The sequence below is a fragment of the Natator depressus genome, chromosome 4 (assembly GCF_965152275.1).
Source record: "Natator depressus isolate rNatDep1 chromosome 4, rNatDep2.hap1, whole genome shotgun sequence".
In the NCBI taxonomy this organism is placed as follows: domain Eukaryota; kingdom Metazoa; phylum Chordata; order Testudines; family Cheloniidae; genus Natator; species Natator depressus.
This window is the reverse complement of record NC_134237.1, coordinates 27991017-28015937: the sequence shown is the minus strand read 5'-3', so window position 1 is coordinate 28015937 and position 24921 is coordinate 27991017. Positions and strand designations below refer to the sequence as shown.

General features: G+C 42.2%; 1 protein-coding gene across 2 annotated transcripts in view; it reads left to right on the top strand.

Moving 5' to 3' along the window:
* EMCN (endomucin) overlaps positions 1–7485 on the top strand; it is an 84011-nt gene extending 76526 nt beyond the window's left edge. For both annotated transcript variants that reach the window (XM_074949982.1, XM_074949983.1), the window contains exon 14: positions 5692–7485. In XM_074949982.1, the coding sequence (XP_074806083.1) occupies positions 5692–5697 (6 nt within the window). In that variant the 3' untranslated portion in view covers positions 5698–7485. The remainder of the gene's footprint in view (positions 1–5691) is intronic.
* The last annotated feature ends 17436 nt before the right edge of the window (positions 7486–24921 follow it).

Below are 24921 nucleotides of genomic sequence, written 5' to 3'. Positions count from 1 at the left end.
TACTTTTTATTAAGGCAAAGTTATAACAAAATGTTAACATACTACACCACACATTACTTGTTACTCATGATCCGATTAATATTCAAAGAACCTTGCTAAAGATTCCGGCTGGCTGGCTAGGGAGATCTCCGACTCTGGGTACCCTACAAAGGGTACCCAAATTTCTAAAAACCTATCCTGTTTTTGGCATTTCTCTTGTGTATAAACTTGGTGTGAAAGCCTTTCCATGACAAGGACAGTGCATATTTTACTATACCAAAATTCCATAGGATGAGGAGTCACCGTTTACCACTAATGTGCAAAACAAAGTTTAGCTGCTTACAAGAAAAAAGAAATGTATTTGCCATGCTGTTTAAAATACAGATCCTTTACTAGAGCACTAAGTCAGCAGTCAGTGCATCTCTTAATAATTTCCTCCCCAAACTCTCCAGTTCCTAGACATGGCCACCAAATGTGCAAGTATGTTCCTCTTTTACCACAACCGCGCCAACAGAGCACCTCTCTACTAGCAAAAATATAATGGAGTTAAATGCCATCTATATAGTAATTTATAAAAATTTTCTTTATGAGCTACACAAATTGGAGCCATATAACCCCTTTCCTACATGGACACCCAGTCATCCAGATCAGTTTCTTTGTCCAAATTTGTCTCCCATCTTTTCATCTGGGTTGTTTTCTTATCAATATTTTTTTCCAGTCAAAATTGTATACATCTTAGAAATTAAATCTTTTATTTATTTATTTTATTTGCTCCTGGGCTGGCCAACTCTTCAAATGTGGTTCAAGGTCTAGACAGAGCTGCCCTGTGTCCAGTTTTCACAATAAAACATCTGAGTTGTAAATATTGAAAATATGGGATCTTCATATTGGTATGATTTCAAATCAGGCCCCAGGAACAGTTGTGAGAATTGAGTAATCTCAGCTTATATCCACACTGAATAGTCACTTTACTTCCTAGGGATCAATACCTGATTATTAATGAAAGTAGATAAAGGAGAGGGCCGAAGCAACAGGAGTTTACTAAATTTCTCCAGAGCTGCTAAGGATGTCTGGTTGAACGGGTGATTTTTTTTATTAATTTTTGGTGACCTACATTTCTTTTTAACCCAACATTGACTAGGAATGCCTATATTTGGGCTTCTGTTTTGTTTGAGTTTTACCCAATGTTTGGATGGTCTATTGTTAACTTGATTCACGTCTTTTAATTGTGATGCATAATAATAATAAACCAAATTAGGGAAAGCGAGTTCATCCCACATTATAGGCCTTAGAAGCTTAGAACTTACCTTTGGTTTTTTAGGTTTCCATACAAATTTTAATAGCACATTGTCATGCTGTCTAGAATGGCTCAATGACCATGAGAGATCACCTCAGGGCAGACTGTCAAAAACAGGGCAGATACCCCAACCTGGTAGTGTGCTCTACAATTGTTTCTCCACAGTATTTATTCTTTAAAATTTAAGATTTTAAGATTCCTTTACTCATTTAAATTTATATAGCTGATAACAATTTACGTTGATCCTTTTGGGAATATTAATTTCCTAAAAGTTCAGATTTATCACGGTTTATTTTGAAACCTGATAGCTCTCCAAATTCCAAAGTCAATTGTTCTGTAATTTCTATCTAAACTTCTGGATCCTGCAAATATTACAAGATGTCATCAGAATACAAACCTATTTTGTGTTCTAATCCAAGAAGGTGTTTTGATGCTCTTTATCAAGAGGCTGTTTCTAAACATTTATTGCAAATGGCTCCATTGCCAAAGCAAACAACATGGGAGATAACTGGCAACCCTGTTTCGTACTTACAGACAAATTAAAAGGAAGGGATTGATGACTATTAACAAAAGCAGATGTGCGAGGATGAGTATATAGGGGCAATATGCCCCTATAAAACTGATTTCCAAAATGAAACTTTACCAAAATCTGTCTGAGGTACTCCCACTCTAGCCAGTCAAAGGCTTTCTCAGTGTCCAAAAAAAGCAGTGCATGGGAAGAATTGCTCAAATGCACATTGTAGATCAAATTCAGAGTTCTTCTACTATTATCAGACAGATGCCCGTCAACAACAAACTAACATTGGTCAGGGTGCATATATTTGTACAATATAATACCCCATTTGTTTGCTAGCACCTTGGCATAAATTTTAGCATCCACTTTAATGAAAGAAATAGGTCTGTATGATATGAACTTGGTAAGGTCTTTTCCTTCTTTGGGAATGACCACAATATTTGCCTCTTTTTCAGTGAATCTGGAATTTCATTCCCCTGCAATATTATTAAACTATTAAACAAATCAGTTAAAATCAGGGCCAACAATTGCATTAGAACTTGATAATACTCCCCAGAAAACCCATTGGGACCTGCAGCTTTATTGTATTTTAAATTCTTAATTACAACTTCAACTTCCTCTGCAGCAATTTGCCTATCAAGAGCTGCCCCATCATCCTCTGAGAGCTGAGGGATTTTCATACTTCTCAAATATCTACTTATAAGTTCAGGATTTGGATGTTCCAAGTATGGAAAAGGTTAGCAAACATTTCTGAGATCTGTTTGACGCCAGTTACTAATCTCCCTTTATTTCTAATCAGAGGATGATGATTTATTCTGTTTCTTTGTTAAATTTTTGGCTAAAGCCCAATCAGCTTTATTGCCCTTTTCAAAATATTTTGTTTAATATATGTGTTTGCTCAGCTTTTCATCTTTGTAACAGATTAATCTTCCCTCTTACTCATTTATTTTCTTATACACTCTTTTTTAGATCCTGTAGAGTTATGTTTACTTTCCAAAACAGAAAGTTCTTTAACCAATCTCTCTTCTTCAAGAGCTCTCATCTTTTTGAGGTATGATGCTATATTTGTAAGTATCCCTCTCATTACTGCCTTTCCAGCATCCCAAAAACACTTACTGATCCTTTCCTTATCATTTTTTCTATATATTGCTGAAAATTTTAAGGGGGTCATACAACAGAGTTCTATTGTATTGTCAGACCCTTTGTTTTTCCACGGAGTCCCAGTCTTTTAAATTAATATATGCAGGGGGCATGATCAGACTGAGTTATAATTTCTGGATTAGGATTTTTGACCAAATTAGCCAAATCCTAGAACATTTAAATCATATAAATCCTAGTATCCATGAGTAGCAGACATCCAGTTTCTTTTCCCACCAGACATACACCTAGGTCCTCATTTTCTCAGTGATGCAACAAATTTGCACTTGCTGCTCCCACATGCTGTCTGTATACATTTCATTGATCTAAAGTGGGATTAAGTACTTTGTTAAAATCCCCCTAGAATAATATCCCCTTCCCTAAACCTTCTAAAATCCCTAAAAAAAGGATCATAAAAAGAAGCTTGCCCTTGATTGGGAGTTTACTTTTTAAGGAGTGGAGCCCTTAATTTAAATTATATCTGCTCTCTGTGTCTATTATAATTTCATTTTTTTTAAATATCCTTAGCAAACTTGGAACTCTTCCCTCATCTCCTTTATTCATCTTTCTGATTTCTAAACAGTGAGTCCTTCAAGTCAGCCTCAGTGACTGGGGCTTCTCCACCCACATCCATAGTTTGTTTACTGGAGGGGGAGTTACTCTCTTTTGTGGCCATGTCTTTGTTTTAGGGCAGACAGATCTTTTGTACTGGAGAATTTCTTTCCTTTCAAGACACCTAGATGATCTTATCTTAAATCCTTGTTTGTGGCACTTCTCCCAAGATGGCTGCTGCCACACTTTCCCTTTGTTTGTCTGACCTTCCCCAAAGGGCCACTGCCACATTTCCTCCCCCCAGCCACAAGCGTACAATTTTAATTAACTGTTTGGTTGTTGGTTTTTAATATTGCTTTATACTTCTCTGCAAAATGCAGACTGGTCTTTTGGAGTGGGAAGGGGAAGATAAGGGCCTGAGTACGCACAGCTATTTGCCTTGACTTGTGGGCTGTAAGCATTAAACATTTGAGGGGGGAGGGAATAGCAAAGATGTGCAACAAAAAGCTGCTGGTTGTTCGGGGGGAAACACAAGAGGTTGGGGAGCGGTTTAGTAAATATGTCCTGCCATTTAAGACTCTGCTACCTTAACTAGAAGTCATAATAGCTTCCACTGGAAGCAGTAAAGAGTATCAGTTCTGAATCACTGAAAAGAAACCTGGTTGCTGTGAATGAATGAAGCTGCTAAATTAAAAGTAATATTAATATTTTCAGAGGCATTGAAGAGGCTTTTGTAGTGTACAGAGGTCTTGATCACTATTACCACACAAAGTTACAGTTTCTTTCTATAATTCCTGTATAAAATGCAAATGTATTTTATATTCATACTGCACTTTTCACCACACAGAGCTTTATATAGCAGGGCCATAATCCTGCGAGCAGATCCACATGAGTGATTTACTGGTTCTCCAAATAGGTGCAGAGGTCTAACTGCATGGGTCTGATTGCAGGAATAGGACTCAAACAATCAACAGCACTGAAACGCAGCCATTCTGGGGGGGTCAGGCCAGCAGCCAATCAATGAGGAGCACACTGCACAACATTAGGATAGGTGGGAATTAGCAGTAAGGCACAGAGAGCGAAACTCAAATAAAATTTAAAAATACACTTCCCAAATGGGCAATTTTCAATTCTGGGGAATATAGAATGCATAGACTACCAAGCAATATGTACCAAAGCAAAGGCACCAGAGCCTGCATAAAGATATGGACAGCAAGTAGACAGAATCAGACAAAACGAACCTTTAACTAGAATTAGAAAGACTATGTACATTTAGATAAAAAGTGTTCAGATCAAAATGCATAAAACTTTTTCTTACATAAGAAGCGGTTTCTATCTCGAGTAGATAAAAAGAAAGCATTTAAATTACAGTACCTACTGGTGAAGAATATATTAATGAAGCACCATTTCTGGGGAAGAACCCATGGTCCTGCAAAGTTCTCCTGGGAGGAGGGAGGGTTCTCAACTCCTTTTGAAGCCAATGGGAGTTGGTGCTCAGCACATCACAGGATAAGGCCCAGAGTGAGTATGGGTAAGAAACAACAAATGAGAAATGTACAGAAGGCTCTGTCCTGCTTGCACTGAAGGAAGTGGCAAAACTCCCATTGGCTTCCATGAGTGTAGCAGGAGCAGCTCCTAAACAATGCACTCACTCAATGTTTTTACTGGTCATTTTGAGAGAAAAAAAAAATCTCATTGTACAAATGGCCAAACTTGCCCCTGTCCTTCATTCTAAGGCCTTTTGGAGAATAGTAGTAAATTCATAGGGTCAGTCTTTGTATGGGCATAGTGGGACATTTGGTCACTGTGCTCTTTTCTTATAGGCTGGGGCTCTGCTTGGTGCTCCGTTAGACTTCACCAGTGTGCCCCGATGTAGGCAAGTGATTTAAAGGAGCAATTTCATGAATTTGCACACTCATTGCACCAGACAGATTTGGTGAGAAATTACTGCTCAATTGAAATCAATTAATATTTTATAAACTGAGGCAAGTCCTTGTTCTCAGGTGAGGCCTTTGATCAAATATTGCTCTGGGAGAACAAATATTGTGAATTCCTACAAATGTAAGCAACTGAGAATAAACATTCCATCTACCATTCCAAGAGTTTTCTTTTGATTTTGACACCATAATAACAACCTTGCTTCTATGCCAATCACTGATACTGACTAATCTGAATCGGGATGATAATCTTGAGATTTTTATTGTCATTTCAGATGTGAAGCAGCCTCTTTTACCACGTTATAAAGGAACTGCCCTCTGACGTTGCAGTTCCACAGAAGACATGTGCATCAGCTGCAGCTTCCTACAGAGAGGCAGGACACTTGTGTTAATTGTTCTATGATTAGATTTCCATACTCTAAATGCCTCGTGTTTTCTGCTGGACTCTTGTGTTTTCTTGATGGCTACATAACTGATGTACTGTACATATTTATTATTTCTACATATATCAAAGCAGAGAAACTTTCAGGAATGATAAAAGTATTGTAAAAATCTGGTGGCGTGACACTAATAATGATGTCTTTCTTGTACATAGAAATGTTTTCTTCCCGTACAGGAAGGAATATGTTAATATATTTTCTTGTACGCTCAATGAATAGTCTTCTTAAATCATATGTACTGGATTGCAAACTTGGGGCCTGATCTTTCAAACATTAGTATGCAAAATTATCATTACCACATGTACATCCATTGACTTCTTTGGGGCTACTCATAGTAGTAAGCACTTCACCTGGTAGTAAATGTCTGCAGGATGGGGCACTTAAGAGATAATAGAGTGGTTTTGGTTTTGTTTTTTTCCATGAAGGGGGCAATTTTACCAATTACATCTTACATTAGAGTTTTTTTTAAAACACTGCACATGGTCCTTAAAATGCAAACTAATTACAAACAAATATTATAGTTTATTTTTGACTGTTCCTTGGGTAGTCACTTTGTTATATCTGCTGTAAAAATATTTCCCTGATATAATCTGCATAATATACTGAGGAATCAAAAGGCATTTACAATACTACAGGCTGCATTTGTCAAAGGAATAACAACAGTGATAGGCCTTGTTTCTCAAATTTTGAGTAATGCATGGAATTCCTATTCATTATTTATCGGCTCTGGAAATTTAATGATTCCTTCTAATGATAATTATAGAATATCTCAATTTATAGAGCACTTACGTAAATATCTAAATAGTGCTGCTCCCTCCATGTGTTCTGCTTTCCTAGATATATAAACCTTGGGAAATATAATAATTTGATCAGTCTCAATCTGTTGATTCGTTTCATTTATTTGCTGAAATATGAAAATGAGACACAGCAGTCTCAATAGTGGTCTAAACACAGGATTGAGAGCCAAGAATTCTTATTCTAGTTCTTCCCGCTATGCGTTCGGGCAAGTCACTGAGCTCCTCTTTCTAGTTTTGTCTCTCTGCAAAGTGGCAACAATAACATCTACCTACCAGTCTCACTGGGCTGTTGTGCAGATTAATTAATTAATGTTTGTACAGTACTTTGAAGATGAAAAGTGCTCTTCCAGTGGTAGGCATTATCAGCTGTGTTGTTTGCTCTTTGATGGGTCTGACCCTGTATCTAAGAGACTCAAAGGAAAACTTTTATATGAAGCACTGTGAAAGCTGGGCACCAAATCCACGAACCAGTGTACTACAGATTGCAGCTGAACTTTTATGCTTAGATAAAGCATTCTTTGTGCTGGATCACCTGAGTGACTCGGGAGAGTTTGGTTGAGCAAAAGCATCATGATGGCTGTACTTTCAAAAGGTGAGGCTATCTAAAATATGCAACTTAAGCGTTTATATAAAGTATTATACCCAGTTCAGCACCCTGACTGCTGAGGATTCCCAATAGAAAGAAGAATCTATGCGCAAGTTTTCATGTAAATGTAAAATAGGTGTTTCATAACACATTCTTTATAGGGCAGTTTGAAAGAGCTGAGAAATATGAGTGTGGAAGATAAATATCAGTGATTATGCAAGATTTGTTTAGAAACTGTCATGAAGTGTCCAGATAATGTTAATCTTATAATAAAACTTTATCTGTATTAAGAGCCTCTCTTCTCTCTCTCTGCAAATACACAATATATAATCCACACCAACTACAAATACTGGACCTGATCCTGTGTTCCTGTTCCACACTGCATGAGGCAGGCCTCAGGTCCAAATGTTACCCTGTTTCTGCAGCGAGGCATTGTTGGCATCGTGGCTCCAAGGGACACCAGCGAGTTTTAGGCCTTGCAGCAAAGCATACTGGGAAAGAGGCTGGGGGTATAAGGAGCTCTCTTTCTCAGTGTAAGAGAGAGAGGGGCAGGAGCCGGGCTTGCTGTAAGTCTTGCTGCTAAAGGAGCAAGAGAGAGACTAGGAAAGGAGCAGGCGCTCTGTCTCTCTCCTGTCAAAAGGCCTGGGAAGAGGTTTCAGAAGACAGCCATGCTAATTTCACAGGCGAAGTTACCTCAAAAAGTGAGTGTTTGTAGCAAAAAAAAAGGAAATATTCTCAGTGGGACAAGTTAGTGGTTAGACCTGCCCCCGCTTCATTTTTGAGGGGCCAAGGCTTTCTCTCTGAATGACCAGTAAGGGGCACTTGAGTTGGACGATTGACAGATGCTTGAGGAAGTGCTGTGACCCAGGGAAAGAGATTAGAAGAGTCCCTTTTGGGACTTTCTTGGGGTAACAGGGTGGCGTATAATGGTCTAGCTGGGGGACAAACTACCCACCAAGGAGAGACACTAGGCTTTTAGCTTAACAGAAAGGTAAACAGCTACACACATAAAACACTCATGGGATCTCTAGGTGAGATGCAAAATCAAGCCTAGTGAGATGTGTTCCAGTGGATCCAGTTTGATACCTGTCAGTAAAACATGGCTGAAATAGAAACCAGGTCCGAAGGGACCATTAGATTATCTAGTCTGACCTTCTGTGTAACCAAGAGCTAGATCCAAGGCATGAATCTTGCCCGTATTTGTTCTGCATGGCAATATGAACCGAATTCAAAAATTTCAGCAGTCTGAACATAATCAGAAGGTAATTAGTGTGCATTGTTGCAATTCAAGAATAAAGGATATTTTGGGTCGGCAAGCAATTTATGTTCAGCTCCTTCAGAGATGTATTGGGTCGTGAGTCGTGATTAATAAAGCACTTGGGAGTCAAGTTTGTCAGGGGAGAAGAATGCTCAGTGTTTGTATTAGGCAGCATTCAGCTTGGGTCCAAGTGCTTATCCTATGGTGTCTACATTTCATATGGTGTCTACATTTCATACGGTTTGTTCCTGCCCAGACTTACAGAAGACTTGGCAGCCTCGTAAGAACTATTTTTTCTAATGTTGACTTGGAAGTTCTGGCTAATCCTGCCTTTTAGAGTTTACGTTCATTTTTAGAAACACATTTGAACAGATCCCGCTTTAGAATGTTGATTTATTATTGTGCTGTGCCGGCTTGCTGGAAAGATGGGCCATAACTTAGTAGTGTTAAACAGTTGTATGTGGTTTACCAGATATAGGCACTGCCCTGGGTTGGAGATGATGCAGAGATACACAGCCTCAGTAGGAGCTCTGGGAGACATTATAGCCCAGATTTACAAAGGTATTTAGTAACCTAATTTGCATTGAAATCAAGTGGAGTTAGGCACCTAAATATATTTTTGGGGATCTGGCCCTGTGCTACAATGAATGGAGGGAGAAAGCCACCCTGCAAAATGTACTCCATTCAAGGCAAGTGGTAGCCCAGCCACCTCTCTGTCCCTCCTTTGCCCCATGGTTCTAGTCTATGTCCACACTTACACTTGCCTGAATGCCAAACTGGGGTTGTTTTCAACCCCTGCATGGGGAAGGTTCCTTGCACTCTCTCTCTCTCTGCATTTGCACACTGATGGTAGGACACAAATCAGTCTTTAAACCTCTAATTTCATTCAGTCCATATGTGAGCACAGCTCACACCTGCACCTCTGTGTAATGCCCCCTTCTTTACATAAACGTACCCCTCTCATTCCTCTTAATCCTACCCTCTTCTCTTTATGCTTATTACTAGTAGCATCTCTCCCTATAAGAATCTTGCTTCCTCATCTATGATCTTGTTGTTATGGAAAGAAAAAAAAACAAGAATTCTCAAACACTCTCTCGCTCTCTCTAATAGTTTTTTATTTGTGCTGTATAGTTATGTCTGTGCTGGAGAATTACACTGTGTATTCCAGTTTCATTCAAGACCTGCCATACAGTTATCTTTACAACAGCCTTTTGTACCTATTGAAAACATAAAGGGCCAGACTTTAGTGCCAACCTGCCAATGCAAATGTAAACGGGGGAATAGTCCCGCTCTTGTGGGGACCTTTCCTGGCTTCTGCACTACCCCAGTGAAGTGGGCTAGCGAAAGGATCTGAGTCCTCACTCCCACTTCCTTTACCCAGTGGCCTCCCTGCCCTTGAGGACTCCCCTTCCACTCTCTTGCCTGGCAGAGTCCTCGTAACCCCAACAAGGCTGGGCCCAGGATTCCTGGGGGGCTCGACCCCCAACCCTGCTGTGGCCACCTACGACAGGGGCTAGGGTGTCCCCACTCTGGGGTACTCTCTCTGCACTGGGCACTTCTCTGACCCACTGACCATTACATACAAGTTAAAGCAAATGAAAGTTATTTAATAAACAATTAATTTTAAAAAGAATAAGGACAAATGGGAAAGTTTAAAGGAAACACATCAACCCGCTCTGTGGCAGGGAACATCACAAGCAGTGTCTCTGGAATGTCAGGGCCGTTCACAGTCTGTTCCTTGTAAGTCCCAGGCCTCCTTCTCCGGCCCTGGCTGTGCTGCAGGGATGCAGCGGGTTGGACACTTGCTCTGGTGGTGGCCACACGCTCTCAGGCTCTAAGTGGTAGGACCCTTCCTCCCAGTGTCGTCCCCCCCCCCCCCCCACCCTGTCGGGGTTATGATCCAAGCCTGGCCTGCAGAGCCCCTTGGCTGAGGCGTCTCCCTCTGCTGGGCCCGCTGCCCAGGGTCCCCCTCGCTCTCCCCAGCTGCTCACCGCACCCAGCTCCGGTCTGCTCCAGCCCCAGCTCCCCCACTCTGTCTCTGCACTGCTGCTGCTGTTCTGTCTCCAGCTCCCTGGGCTGCTTCTCTGGCCCCTCTGGCTCTGGGTGCTGCAGCTCTGCTCCCAGGACAAGTCTGCTCTGCAGGCTGCCTCTGTGACTCTGCTCCCAGCAGTGACCTGCTTCCTGGGCTGCTTTTCTGGCCCCTCTGGCTCTGGTTGCTGCAGCTCTCCTCCCAGGGCAAGTCTGCTCTCTCTGGGCTGTGCCTCTGGCTTTGGGGCTGCAGCTGTGCTCCAAGGACAGGGTCTGCTCTCTCTGGGCTGCTTTTCTGGTCCCTCTGGATCTGGCACAGCTCTGCTCCCCAACTCAGCTCAGGCCCCTGCTTTCTCCTTAGCTCGGCCCCACTCTGTCTGACCCAGGCAATTCCAGCTCACACGGAGGATGGGACCTCCCTGGCCTCCTGACTCCCTGATTAGCCTGCCCGCCCTGTCATTCAGGCTGACCTGGAGCATTGGCCTCTCCCCATTGTTCCTGGGGGCTGTCAGTCTCAGGGTCCTGATTCCCCATCGACCCTTCCCCTTTGAGTACTGGGAGCTAGCAACTAAACCACCCCCACTGAATGTTAGTAAGGGGGCAACAGTCCCCGTATATCAGCATAGCAGTTGCAAAAGGTGGAGCTGGTCTCAGAGAACTTCACCATTCCTGCTCATTCAGACTAAACCTCTACTTCTCACCACTGAATGTTAGTAAGGGGGCAACAGTCCCCTTACACAAAGTTTATTTGTCCCCTGGAAAATGCCACCCTCTCTGTGAGAAGGGGGGAATTCCTCAAACAGCATAGAGCTACAATAGCAATGCCAGTACAATGGGCCTGGTTGGGTTGTGTCTGTCCACCAAAGATCCCCAGCTGCTGTTATGAGTCCTTGGGGCCATAGGCAGTTGGTACAAGTTCGAACAGCACTCAGGGGAATGGCGCTGCACAGAGCAGCCTCAGAACTGAAGGCATACAAAGGCAGCTCAAAGCTTCTGTTACAGCAGAGGATCTGACTCAACATTCTTTTAGAAAGAAGAAAAGTAAACCTACTATAGAGAGCAATTCTATGCTGGCAGGCATGGGGGCTAGATGATTTTTTTCATCTCTAATTTCAATGATTCTTTAAAATTTTTCCAGCTGTAGCTCTATTCAGTAGAGGAATAACTATGCTAATACTGTCGTTGCTGTTATTAACATCTTGTAGCTCTCTAATTAGATCAGTGGGACATTTCTCTATTCACTACTGTGTTCTTTAACTGATGTGATTTGTCATTTGTCCTCCCTCCCCACTTTCTTTTATTGCTTAGTCATCTCCACCATCCCAGCTTGAAGTTCTTGGGGAGCTAAATACACAACTAAAATGCAGTGCCATTATAACACACCACAAAAAGAAGAGCATAAAATAGCAACAAGCCAACTGAGTGGAACATGATGTGGATTGACTATGTCTGGATCAAAGACTGACTCTCAGCCTTCTGATGTAGGCAAATCTGTAAAACAAAATTCTGTTTTGTTTTTAATGAAGAGTAATAATTGAAGCCATTTTGCATGGATGGTAAGACCTGGTTGTAAATTACTCAAAAGCAGCTTCAAAGCACATTGCAATAGAATTAAGAAATGGAGATGAAATTGGTTCTGAGAAGTTAAAACAAATGTATGTGACCCATCGCATGTTGATATATAATAGCTGCTGCTCTTCAGGGGCTCCGTAAACTTTACAGTTAAGGCCTTTTCCAGTACCTCTGCTTCTGAACTCTCTTTTTCAGGCTTTTGTGCAAGAGGTGGGGCCCTTGAATTCAGCTGTTAAAATTGAAACAGTGAGAATTAGGGCTGGGGACCTTAGGGCTGGGGAACTCTGCAGCTCAAACCTATCTTTAGGGAGGACAGATGTGAAGCAAAGTAGAATGTTACCTTGTCCCTTGGGGCTATGAAAAGTGATACGTACTCTTCCTGAGTTAACAATTAAATGCCGTGACACCAGCCACCTCTGAGAGCGCTACACCTAAGTAAGGACTGGGGGGAGTTGATCTTGCTGGATTTTGATCATCCTCATCAGCCTTCGTCATATTTTCCAGTGATCTTCTTCTAAGTCTTACTTAAAGGAAAGGAACACTGTGAACACATTAATGTAATCCTTAGAGCATTATCTTTCAAAAGACTCAGTACTTGGGCTTCAGCTAATTTTATTTTTCAGTGGAAGTACTATACTGCCAAGAATCCAAAATTTGGAAGGGTTCCCCAAGCCAAGGCTTGTATTTAATGGATTATCTTAGTGAGACCAAGCCCTAGTTAAGAGACAATCTCAAAGAAGAAAATCAGCCAGACCAAGTGATAACAAAATTCATTAACTACTTAGTTTCCGTCAAAGTCGTTCAATATGTCAATTTCTGGCACCGGGTGCTTGAACTTTCAGGTCAAATAAGCAGATCTATGTGGAGTAAATTCACTTCCAAATTCAAAACCTGATTATGTACCTTCTTAGGTATGCCCTCGTACAGAAGCCGGTGCTCTTGTCCGGTACAGGTGGGGAAATAGGCTGGCCCTGGGTGAGGGGTGAGCGTTGGCTATCCCAGCCCAGAAAAGGTGGTTTAGCTGCTGCTACACATATAATACCTATCTGTCTCACGCCTCTCCTGTCAGGATGGGATGAGATGAGACCGCTAACAATAGCAGCTTCTCTGATGTGCAGGTGGTAGCATGCTATGGAATGGTGGTATTTTCCAGCATGTGTGGGTAATTGCACAGGACTGACTCAAGACTAATGCCCATAAGAGGATGAAAGCAGGGGTTCCCTGTCCATTCACCTCCATTCTCTGTCAGGATTGTGGTTTGTGGGTGTACACACTCATGCAGCGTAGACAGTGAGTTGGTAGGCCCATACTGCCAGGTTGACATGGACGTGGACTGATGATTTGTGTGCAGTACAACTTGGCTTCTAATACATCGGTGCACGTGCCACAAACTTACGGACAAGACCTCTGTGGAGACATTTTGGCAAGCTGCAATTGGAGGTTGGGCTGCCAGGCAACGGACGGCTGCTGGATCACGTGCCAGGGAGATGGCCACCAGCAACAAGCATCATCCCTCTGACTTCCCAAGTTGCTGTCTGCATGGGATACATAGCAGAGTACTTTATTGGGATTTTTATAGTGAATGCAGAAGGCAATGACTTAAACTTACTGCATAGCTGAGGCTTTGTTGAGCACTCTGGGCAAAAGTACTGAATTATGCCCACTGGGCATTCAGATAAAATGGGACCTAGATGTGAACCACCCCTAATGCTAGCTTTGCAAAACGACCCTGAGTTTTAACTATCTCTAGCAATATCCTGTTCTACTGAGTGAATTAAAATATAGCATTTAGTCCAAGAAGCTATTAGAGAAGAAGGTTATGGTTGAAAAAAACAGGGCTTCCATTATCCCTTTTCTAGTTTATTCAGGGTCTTATGTTGCTCCCATCACCATGGTTACTGCACACCTTCTGGACAATGTATTAAGCAAAGTGACTAGTATCTGTCCCATGTGTTTTTTTTCCATTCCTCTTCCCAAGTGGAAAATTGTAGGTGGCTTCTCTGTTTTTATTTTTTTCTCGTTTGTTTTGTTGTTTCCCTGGGGCTAAGTGCTCTTATTTATGAAGGCCAGGTTGAAGAAGTGCATCATGCACTGGTCTGGAAGATGGCAAGCTCTGAGCCAGTTCCCACTTCCTGCAGGAGTCCCCAGAAATACTCTGTCTCCTGCACAGATCAGCTTCATCCCTGCAGTAGTACGTGTAATGTACAGAGATGTGAAATAGACACTAGTCCTGACTTGCACTGCTGAGAGAACAGAATTAGGCTCCTAATGTTTGCTTTCTTCTCCCTCATTCAGATTCTCAGTCTTTCACTAAGCAAGACACACAGTAACGCCTGCAAATACTTACTGAACATTATTTGGTTGGGATATGGAAAAATAAATGATAGCTAAAGCACTTTTTTTTTTTAAAGAAAATGCTAAGTCTTTGCTTATACAAACTTTCTTTGCTGCATATTTACATCACATTTCAGCGTACCATTTCCCCAAATGCATCGTATTTCATGGCTATGTTGGATCTGCATGGTGAATAGCATCGTGCAACAAATGAGAGTGGTAGAGCAGTATTGTTAAAGCACTGCAGTAGTGTTATGTGACAAGATTCATTGCTCTCTACGACACGGGTTGTTGTGGTGGGGCTACAGGCTCTTATTTTCTCTGCTATAGCAATATTAGCCTTGATGCAAAACTAAAATAGACTGTACAGTGTACTTATTGCTATCTCTATTCACTTACATTATTTCCTCTCTCTAGTTCACCATGCTCCCAGTCCAGACCGACTGAAGAACCGCAGACCCAGCTTATATATCTTCCTCAGACATTCCACTCCCAATCAACACATCTAAAAAAGGCCTATTTTCAATGTCAATAATGAATCAATTAGTAGGTTGCCATATTCACTGAGTTATTGTCAAGCAAAGCAGCTTGTAGTGGCTTAAGCATGTTTTCTGGTTAGTTATTCCCACCCCCACCTTGGCTTCTAAATTTATGGAACTCAGATTTGTAGCAGACAATCTGCATTCATCTGAGAACACCAATGTAGTGTCTTTCAGTTAATGTTTATATCAGATGAGGAACAGCCTATCTGCACTTCCTCTCAGGAGCCTGTTCACGCCACTAGGTCTCATGTCTCATTTGTTGTTGACCAGTAGATGGGGCAATTTAAAGCTTTTTTGCCCCTCATCATGTAGAAATTTTTCCGAGGGGTAGCCGTGTTCGTCTGTATCAGCAAAAACAACGAGGAGTCCTTGTGGCACCTTAGAGACTAACAAATTTATTTGGGCATAAGCTTTTGTGGGCTTATCAGAGGCATGGAGTGAAAAATTCAGGAGGTAGGTATAAATATACAGCACATGAAAAGATGATAACGTAGAAATATAGAAATGGTAACTCAGTTCGGTCTGAGAAGGGTATTACTGTTTCTAGACTCTATTTTAGTTTCCTTTAACACACATTCCTTCTGTCACATGAGCTGAAAAGCTTCCCCACACACACCCCCATACACCCTTTAGGACACTGAAGTGCACAGTTATGCATAATGATTACAGATTCACTGTGAAAGTGATGCTGTCAGATAAAGAGAAACTTAGGTTTGGGGCCTGATTCTCCACTCTTTTTATCCCTGTTTTCCATCAGTATAACAGAAGTGTGATGGAGTTGAGGATAAGCCTCATTCTTTTAAAGTGTTTTCTCAAAATTGAACGTGACTAGAAATGTTTATGATCTTTAAACCTTTCAAAGAGAGGATTTTTAAAATATTCCTCTGTAGTTTTGCAAGCTCAGATCAGCAGCATTGTGCAAGAACACAAGAAGGTGAACTTGACTGGCTGATTTTTATTATCCAAGCTGAACTCAATGCAAACAGAAGAAACAAGCACAAGTAAACTTGATTTTCTTTTTTAAATCAGACACTTCACACAATCTACATTGGTAACTAAGATAAGGAATATGCTTGTTAAATAAGAGCCTTACTTCAACTGCGTCCCTATTGTCAGATCTTCTTAATTTATTGAACTGCTATTTTAATGTTAGTAACACGGTCAAACTGATCCAAATAGAAGCTGACAGAAAACATCCTCGGCAAATATGCACCATAATACCAATGAGGTCCTCTGCATCAATCATATTTTACCAAGGGTTGTATTTCAGTTCAGCTATTTTAGTTCTTGTACTTTTCAGTTATGGAAAGAATTTCTCCATGACTATAGCCAATCAATTAGATGAGTTGTCTTAGAGCAAGCTCTCGATCAGGTATCTGCCGTAGACCCTTGCAGCGATCCATTTCATAGAGCTTCTCTTGCAGCAATCTCAGTAACCTCTGTCACAAAGTTGATGAAAATTTGCTTTGCCTGGTGGCTTCCTCATGATGATTTCGAAGGATCCGTGGTTTGATCCTGCTTTGACTGCACATAGTTTGTGGTTGTTTTTTGTTTTGTTTTGGGACTGCAAACCGAATAAAAAGCTTAAAAGAAAATGCAGTTGATTGTCAATCCAGCCTGATTTGTTTAAAAGTGACCTGTGATGTCTTTGTGGTGTTGGCATTTATTTGTTTATCAAGGAGTGCAAAGGAGGTGTTTATTCACAAGCATTTTCCCTTAGAAAGGTTCTCCTGTGTTTCTCGTCAAAGGGAATTGTTAGAATGAGGTGATTATATGAAAATACCTTTTGAGCTACCTAGTATAGACATAGTTAATAATATTCACCTAATAGGCATGTCTTAATAATTCTTGTTAGTCCCATGACTTTGGTAGAAGAATAATTGATTGAACTTTCTCTGGTTTCAAAGACACCCACACAGGTTGTACATTCTAAGTATGCAAAAATGAAAAGCTTTCAGGCAACATTCAGATTGAAAAATGAAGTACTCAGAGGTCAAGCAATGTAAAATGAAAATTGAAAACTCAATCAAATCTGTGTTTCTTGTGGGTATGTTATAAAATATAAATAGACTTTTATAAGGAGAGACAATTACAATATAAAGTGTACATATACTCTACGTATTATGCTGCAGTATTGAGTAAAACAGACTCTATACCTTTATGACAACTTAGATAGCAATAGTTAAAAAAAAATTTTTTTAATTCATTCTTCATCTTAATTGTTGTTTTGTTGCTGTTTCATCATAGTCACCTGTCCTGAGGCCGTCAAGGATATTAGCATAATTATAGGTAAAGTTATACTTGAATTAATTAGCCTGTTCATTCTCCCTTCAAATGGTAAAACTGCCACTGGCTCCAATAGAACAGGATTGAAGATGGTGTGTGGAAAATCTCAACTAAGCTGCTTTTGGCTGAAAGAGTTAAGTTACTCACTCTTTTTCAGTTGCTTTTAATAATATTTAACCCATTCCTGCTGTGGTTTGTCTGTCTCTGTACAACACAAACATGTAGGACCTTGTTTTCAAAGGTTTCAGAGTAGCAGCCGTGTTAGTCTCTAAGGTGCCACAAATATTCCTTTTCTTTTTGCGAATACAGACTAACCAATTTATTTGAGCATAAGCTTTCGTGAGCTCCAGCTCACTTCATCGGATGCATAAAGTGGAAAATACAGTGAGGAGATTTATATACACACAGACCATGAAAAAATGTGTGTTTACACATTGTAAGGAGAGTGATCACTTAAGATGAGCTATTACCAGCAGGGGAGAGGGGTGGGGGGGAGAGAAAACCTTTTGAAGTGATAATCAAGGTGGGTCAACGTTCTTGTTAACTCCTGGAAATGTGCTGGAAATGCCCCACCTTGATTATCACTTCAAAAGGTTTTCTCTCCCCCCCCACCCCACTGTCCTGCTGGTAATAGCTCATCTTAAGTGATCACTCTCCTTACAATGTGTATGATAAACACATTTTTTCATGGTCTGTGTGTATATAAATCTCCTCACTGTATTTTCCACTTTATGCATCCGATGAAGTGAGCTGGAGCTCACGAAAGCTTATGCTCAAATAAATTGGTTAGTCTCTAAGGTGCCACAAGTACTCCTTTTCTTCTTGTTTTCAAAAAGACTTAGCAGCTCTGTCCACTTGCTTAACTGCCTTCTTGAGCTGAACCTTCCAAGATCTCAATCCTTGCAAGAAGCCAAGACACCTTATACAGAACCCTGGCCCCATGGAAGAGAATGCAAAACCCACACTGACTTCAGTATTTCATCCTGTGGGTGTATAATAAATAGGTAATTGGATCCAAAATAGTTGATGCCCTAAAAGCTACAGCGAAATGCAATTTGATAGTGTTCCACCTGGGTTTTTGTGTGTGTGTGTTGCGGGGGGAGGGTTCAAAATCTTTTTAGCCCCATAAATACACCTGACCTCAAGCCACAAAATTCAGATCGGAATTTCAAGCATCTCAAAGCTCAGGGTTGGTGTGGTAGATTCAAATCCACAGTTTTAAGACCAGCCCAAAAAAGAGATCCAGACTTTAATATTCAGATCCAATTCCACCCTCAATGCTCAGAATTGCAGTTGTAGTGGAGTTGGGTCCAAACCAAAATGCTGGAGCAGAACACTGCTGAAATTTGAGGACGTGCACCTCTGAATTAGGATCCAAACTTAACTGCTTGCCTCTGCCTTTCTATGGTCTCTACGAGAAGCCTCAATCCAAATGGCTTATCTCCATTTCTAATTTACTTATTGCTAGATCATTTAAATTGTTCAAGACCAAAATTGAAACCAGCTTCTGGGTATTGGCTTTTCTGCCTCACAGCTTTCCATGTGCCATTCTCTCTCCATTGAAAACAAACAAAACCAAAAATCACTATTCTTGCTGGCTCAGGGGTTCTCAAACTTCATTGCACCATGACCCCCTTCTGACAACAAAAATTACCACATAACCACAGGAGGGGGGACTAAAGCCTGAGCCCACCTGAGCTCTGCTGTGGCACTGACCCAGGCAGGGGTGCCAAAGCCAGAGCCAGAGCCCTGCCCCCCCGGGTGGGGGGCTTAAGCCGAAGCCCCGCTACCCAGGGCTGAAACCGAAGCCTGAGCCCCGTCCCAGGGCTGATGCCCTTGGGCTTTCACCCTGGGCCCCAGCAAGTCTAATGCCAGCCCTGGTGACCCCATTAAAGTGGGGTTGCGACCCACTTTGGGGTCCCAACCCACAGTTTGAGAACCACTGTGGCTTGTTCCATATGTGTAGAAATTCACAGTCTTCAAAGCAAGGGTAGCTCTCTTGCAAGTCTAAATGACAACAGGCTTTTAGCAAATTTAAATTCAAAAGGAGGCTGCTATCCCCATAGTGTGGAAATATGAGTGCGGTCAGAGAAACAGCCTCAGGAAGATAAACAGGCTCCACAAGTGTGATTGTGATGTATAAGTTATTCCTGTTGGAATATTGGTGTTGAGCTCAAGCATCACAAAGGTTTGTTACTTGCTTGTAGAGTGTCCAGACAGCAAGTGTGAAAAATTGGGACCGGGGATGGGGGGCAATAGGTGCCTATGTAAAACAAAGCCCCAAATATCAGGATTGTCCCTATAAAATCAGGACATCTGGTCACCCTACATGCTTTTCATGATACACTCCAATGGGCCGGAGGAGAAAGGAGTTACACCTACTTATATTTGCTATACAAACAATGAGTTACACCAGTAATGAAAATGGCCTAGAAGATGCCCCTTACCTAAGTGTAACCTAAGGTCTCTGAGTTTGGCCCTTATGTCTTTTTCATAAAACATGCAAATGTTTTACAATTTATTGCTACTGCTGTACTGCTCCCAGAATAGCAAAGCAGCGTAGAACTATTGAACAGATGCCATAAGAATTCTAATGGCCTGTGGTCACATGGCTTTAGTTGATGAGAACCTGGGGATCAGTTCTCTTCTGGGCATCGCCGCTCAGCTCAAACTGGCCCTCAGAGAGACTGGTGTAGGCCCCTGTCGGAGACAAAGTGCCAAAGTAGCTAGAGCAGTTTGGCAATGGCTGTGTTCTCATATTAAGGGCTACTCTGTTTCGGGGCATTAATAATTTGAGACACTTTCTAGGATCAACATGTGGAGCACTTACTTCTCCTTTCAAGCTGCAAATACTGACAATGTTCAGGCCTCACCAATTATTAAATGTTGAGCTGGCACATGCAGAAGGGAGAGAATGTAGGGTATGAGCTCATTCAAAGGAGGATTTACGATAAGCCCTTTTCCACAATTGCAAAACTAAACAGATTTAAAGCTCAACCCAAAAGGCACCCGTAGGCGCTAACTTCTTTGACGAAAGACGAGATAAAACAGGGCATTAGTTTCCATGCAAAGGGAGGGCAAGGAAACTTTTTTTAAAAGCAAAACTTGAAGAAAAAAAGAAAAGAAAAAGAAACGAAAAGAATTGACAGGCCAGAAAGAGCTACTGTAACTGAGGACTTGAACCAGCAGGCCTCTATTCACGTCAGCAGGGGCTTCCAGATAGGGTCCTTGAGGTCCTTTTTTTCCAGTACAGGTTGTTGATTTCATTCCCTCCTATAGAATATTTAATCATAGGCATCATTTGCAAACAAACCTACCTAACTTTCCCATTTTGGTGGCAGTGTTATAAAAGGACATGTGCTTAAAAAACCCACACATGTATTTGGATATTCAGAACATCCTGTGAAATGAGGACTAATAGTAGTAGGTCATTGGACAAAGCTGCACTGGGGAGCAGCGTGTAGACCTAAGAAAATGCTATAAACCCTCCTGGTGCATTCAGGCCATGTAGAGCTTTACAATCAGAACAACAACCGAATCAAAACGCTCACTTCCTGGAGTTCCTAAGTTATTTGAATTACACTTCACAGGCCCTCAGAAAATAAAGGAAACCAAACACTGAGAGTCAGATTATGCTTGGCGCTTTGGGGTGGGTGTGCTGGGCAGGGGTGGAGGACAGGACACAAGGAACTCCCTCATGATTCCTTCTCCAGTGCACAGACAGTTTGGCTTCTGCATTCTAGTGCCCTCAAAGCAGCCAATCCTGGGTAGAGAAAAGGTTGGGGCCTCTGGCCTGGCCCCTGGGCCAGAGCCATAAGTCGGCATTTTAGTGCCCGGAGCAAGCAAGCATATTTGAGCCCTCTATGGTTTTTCCCCCATCGTTTTTCTACCCAGAGCTGACACGTGTTGGGGGAGCATGCAGGGTCAGGTTCCCTGCTCATCCCCTCACCCTGGCCGCCTGCCCGCCCCAGAGATTTTGGTTGCACTCCCACAACCCAGACAGGCTGGGTTGGTAGGCCGCTGAGGTGCATTGAGGGTGGAGGAGGTGCTCCCTCCCAGAGCCCCGCCATATGGGGCTGGCCCGACCAACCCCGTCACACAGGGTTTTACATGTCACCTCTGTTTCCACCCCATTTTTCTGCCATCCCCTGGGGTTTTGCATCCTGGGTGGCTGCCCTGCTCACCCCGCCCTGGTTATGGCCCTGCCCCGGGCACAAGGATAGCTGTGCTGCATTGGGAGCGCAGCGCTATACCTTTTAAAATTTGTCTCCTGTGCAGCCTCTCACTGCACTCCTCCAGCAGCTCAGGTGGCAGTAAACCTTACGTAGGCGCTCCAGGTCTGGTTCTCCCTTGTACTGCACCATGTGTGGTCATTTACACCTCTGCAAAGTGAGTGTAAAGCACTACCAGATAAGAGTGGTAGCATGCTACACTCCCTTTGCACAGACACAGAGATGACATGAGTTGCGGAGGAGGGAAGAATCAGCCCAATGACTCACTCGGATGTTACACTAGTTCTACATCTCATTACAGAGGCATAATTTAACCCTAAAAGCATATGGGGTAAAATTCTGGCACCACTGAAGTCAATGGGAATGTTGACATCAGTGGGGCCTACATTGTACCCATGGTTCACTACATCTCAGTACAAAATTGGGAGCACTTTAAAACTGAAAGATGCAAAGAGTAGTTAGTAACAATAGGCATCCAGATGGAGCCAAACTATTGCATTTGGCCCTTGTTATGGGATGACTACCCACCCCCACAGGGCTGAAAGAGGTTAAGGTAGCCAGGCAGGTCAATTAAGTCCATGGGGTGCACCTGGAGGAGGAGAAGGACATGCCACTAATTAGAAGTAGGCTCGGCTGGGCAGGAACAGGTGGGGGCCAGTATAAAGCCCAGTAGTGGCAACCAGCAAGGGGTTGCTGGGGTAGGCTATAGAAAAGCAGGTAGTAGTTGTTCCCTGGAAAGAGGGTTTTGGCCTGATACACCCAGAAAGAGAGTGAAAGGGAACTAGGTGTGGTAGGAAACAGTCTGGGGAAGGAGCTGTGAGGACTAAGAGAAGAAAGCCCAGAAGTGCTGACTTGAGGGTCCCTGGACTGGAACGCAGAGTAGAGGGTGGGCCAGGGTTCCTATAGCAGCCACTGAGAGAGTGGAAGGGAGGATAACCTAGAACTGCTAGGGAGGAGAGACTCTGCTGAGTGACCTGGCTGAAGGGCTGAGTCACAAAGAGGATGCCATGGTTCTTGAGCTGATGGATGAGCTGCAGACCTGTGAGAAATGGAACAACAGTGGGCAAGCTGTATAAGGGGGTGTTGATTGACCTTGGTAGCTAATCCTCAGAGTGACCAGGAGGAAATGCCAGACCAGTGATCCTATAACAGCCCTATATATTTTTTAGGAGTCATATTAGTCAGTTTGGGAATTGTAGAACTTGGGAGGGGTAAGAGCAAGGACAGCAATGTGATCTCCATGAGAGAGGAGGGGGGGGAAAAAAAGCAGGAAGATGGGACATTGCTGTACCCAAATAAGAGTTGTCTGAAGATGTCTGGGACAGTAGAGATTTCAATATAGGGATGACCTCTGGACATATAAATGCTTCATTAATTATGTTCAGGACCTCTTACATTATGCTAAACTAGGGCTCCTGACTAACTATCACGGTCCTGTTTACTGCAACAATTTCAGGAGCATGATAATTAGTTTGAAATTGCTATGCAAAGGATAAACTTTAAGTTTAACTGAGCAGAAGCCGTTATGCAAATATGTTCCTTCTTTGCTTAGGCTGGTCGGATATGTAAAACCTGCTATCTTACCAGCATGTTTCTGAAGCAATATGAATTATTGTAGAATATGTACAAAGACCACATATCTGATGGCTGAAATAAGTATAAGTTAATGGATGGTGTTAGGAGACTGAACATTCTGGACGCTGAAATCTATCTTCCCTAAGACTAATGTAGAAAGAAGAACTGGGAGCTTTAATTATACTGGATAAAAGAATTTCCCCACATTCAGGGATCTATCTCAAACAGAGAATAACACTTAGTATTTGAATAGTAATTTTTATCCATAGAAATCAAAGTGCTTTCTAAAGAAGAGAGAGTCCTATTATCTCCAATTTCCTGAGAGGGAAAACTGGAAATCAGAAGTGCAGTGACTTGCCCCAAGCACACAATGTCTAAAATAGAATCTAAAGGCCTGACCTACACTAGGAAATTAGGGCAGTATAACTACATTGCTCAGGAGCACGAAAAATCCATACCCCTGAGCGACACAGTTAAACGGACCTACCCTCTGATGCAGACAGCTCTAGGCCAAGAGGAGAACTTTCGCCTCTCAGGGAGGTGGAGTACCTAGGCTGACAGGAGAACCCCTCCCATTGGCGTAGATAGTGTCTTCACTGAAGCATTACAGTGACAATTTGCACCTCAGTCATGTGTTTTACGTGTAGACAAGCCCTAAATCTCCTTACAATCTTGTGCCCTAGTCACTTAGACCATCCTGCCTCCCAGCTCTACCTACATGAACAATTAGGTCTTGATCCTGCACTCTTAGCATATGCTAAATGCCCTTTAGGGTTTTTCAGGGGGTCTGTGCCCCTACAACTGTAACTGAAATCAATGGGAGTTGTGAATACTAGTCACCTTTTTAAAAAAAGAATCAGGCTACTTACGACTCTCACTCTCAGCATTAGGTTTTAGAGTTTAAAATCACACTAATTATTTAAGTGTCAGTGATTTTAGCAGACATATCCAGCAATTATTGTCAACCGACAGTGCCAAACTGCATCCTTTAGTATCAAAACACGCAGATATCCCAGACCGGACTGTCCAGCCTTCCAATTTCACTCACTTCTCGGTACAGCCCTTGCATGTGGAATGAACTGAATTGGTAAGAAATTAAATTTTATATCAGTATTTCTTCTATTATTTATTTCATATTTGATTTAAATTTGGCTTTTGAAAAAAAAAATTAAATGAACCAGACACAGAATTGCCAGTCTGCCACAGAAACCAGAGACCTTTCTGTAGACTTTAGGTCCAGACTACCTTGGATGCTTATCGAAGTTAACATTTGATGTCCTGTGTCCAATCCTCATCAGCTCTAAAGCAAAAATGACTATCAAACTTCTCCTTGTGACAGAATGGTGAGCCAGCCTTAAGCTACTCATAGGCTGTCACCACTCTGGAAACTGGGTAAGCATCCACAGATGTGCCAAAATAGGGAGATAATTGATTAAAAAGTGAATGGTTAACCAATTAATGGGGTGGCTCAGCTCATCAGCTGAGGACAGCTAACAGGGTAGGGAATAGGCAAGGCTGGAAGGAATGACTAGAGAAGTCCAAGTTCTTAGGGAGGTGAGATCTCTGTTCACCCACCCTGTGCCAAGGTAAGAACCATGAGCTGTGGGGAGCCACTGTTCACACTGTAAATAGAGTAGTAGGTGTTGAACTTCCCACAAGTGCTGTTTCAGAGTAGCAGCCGTCTTAGTCTGTATTCACAAAAAGAAAAGGAGGATTTGTGGCACCTTAGAGACTAACCAATTTGCAGTAAAGGAATCCAGGGTGTGGGAGCCCAGTCTACTTACGTTAGCTGAAGCTCAGGTTTTGATAAAATTGAATGTTGCCTTTATTATATGTTTGTACTATGGTTCCCTTT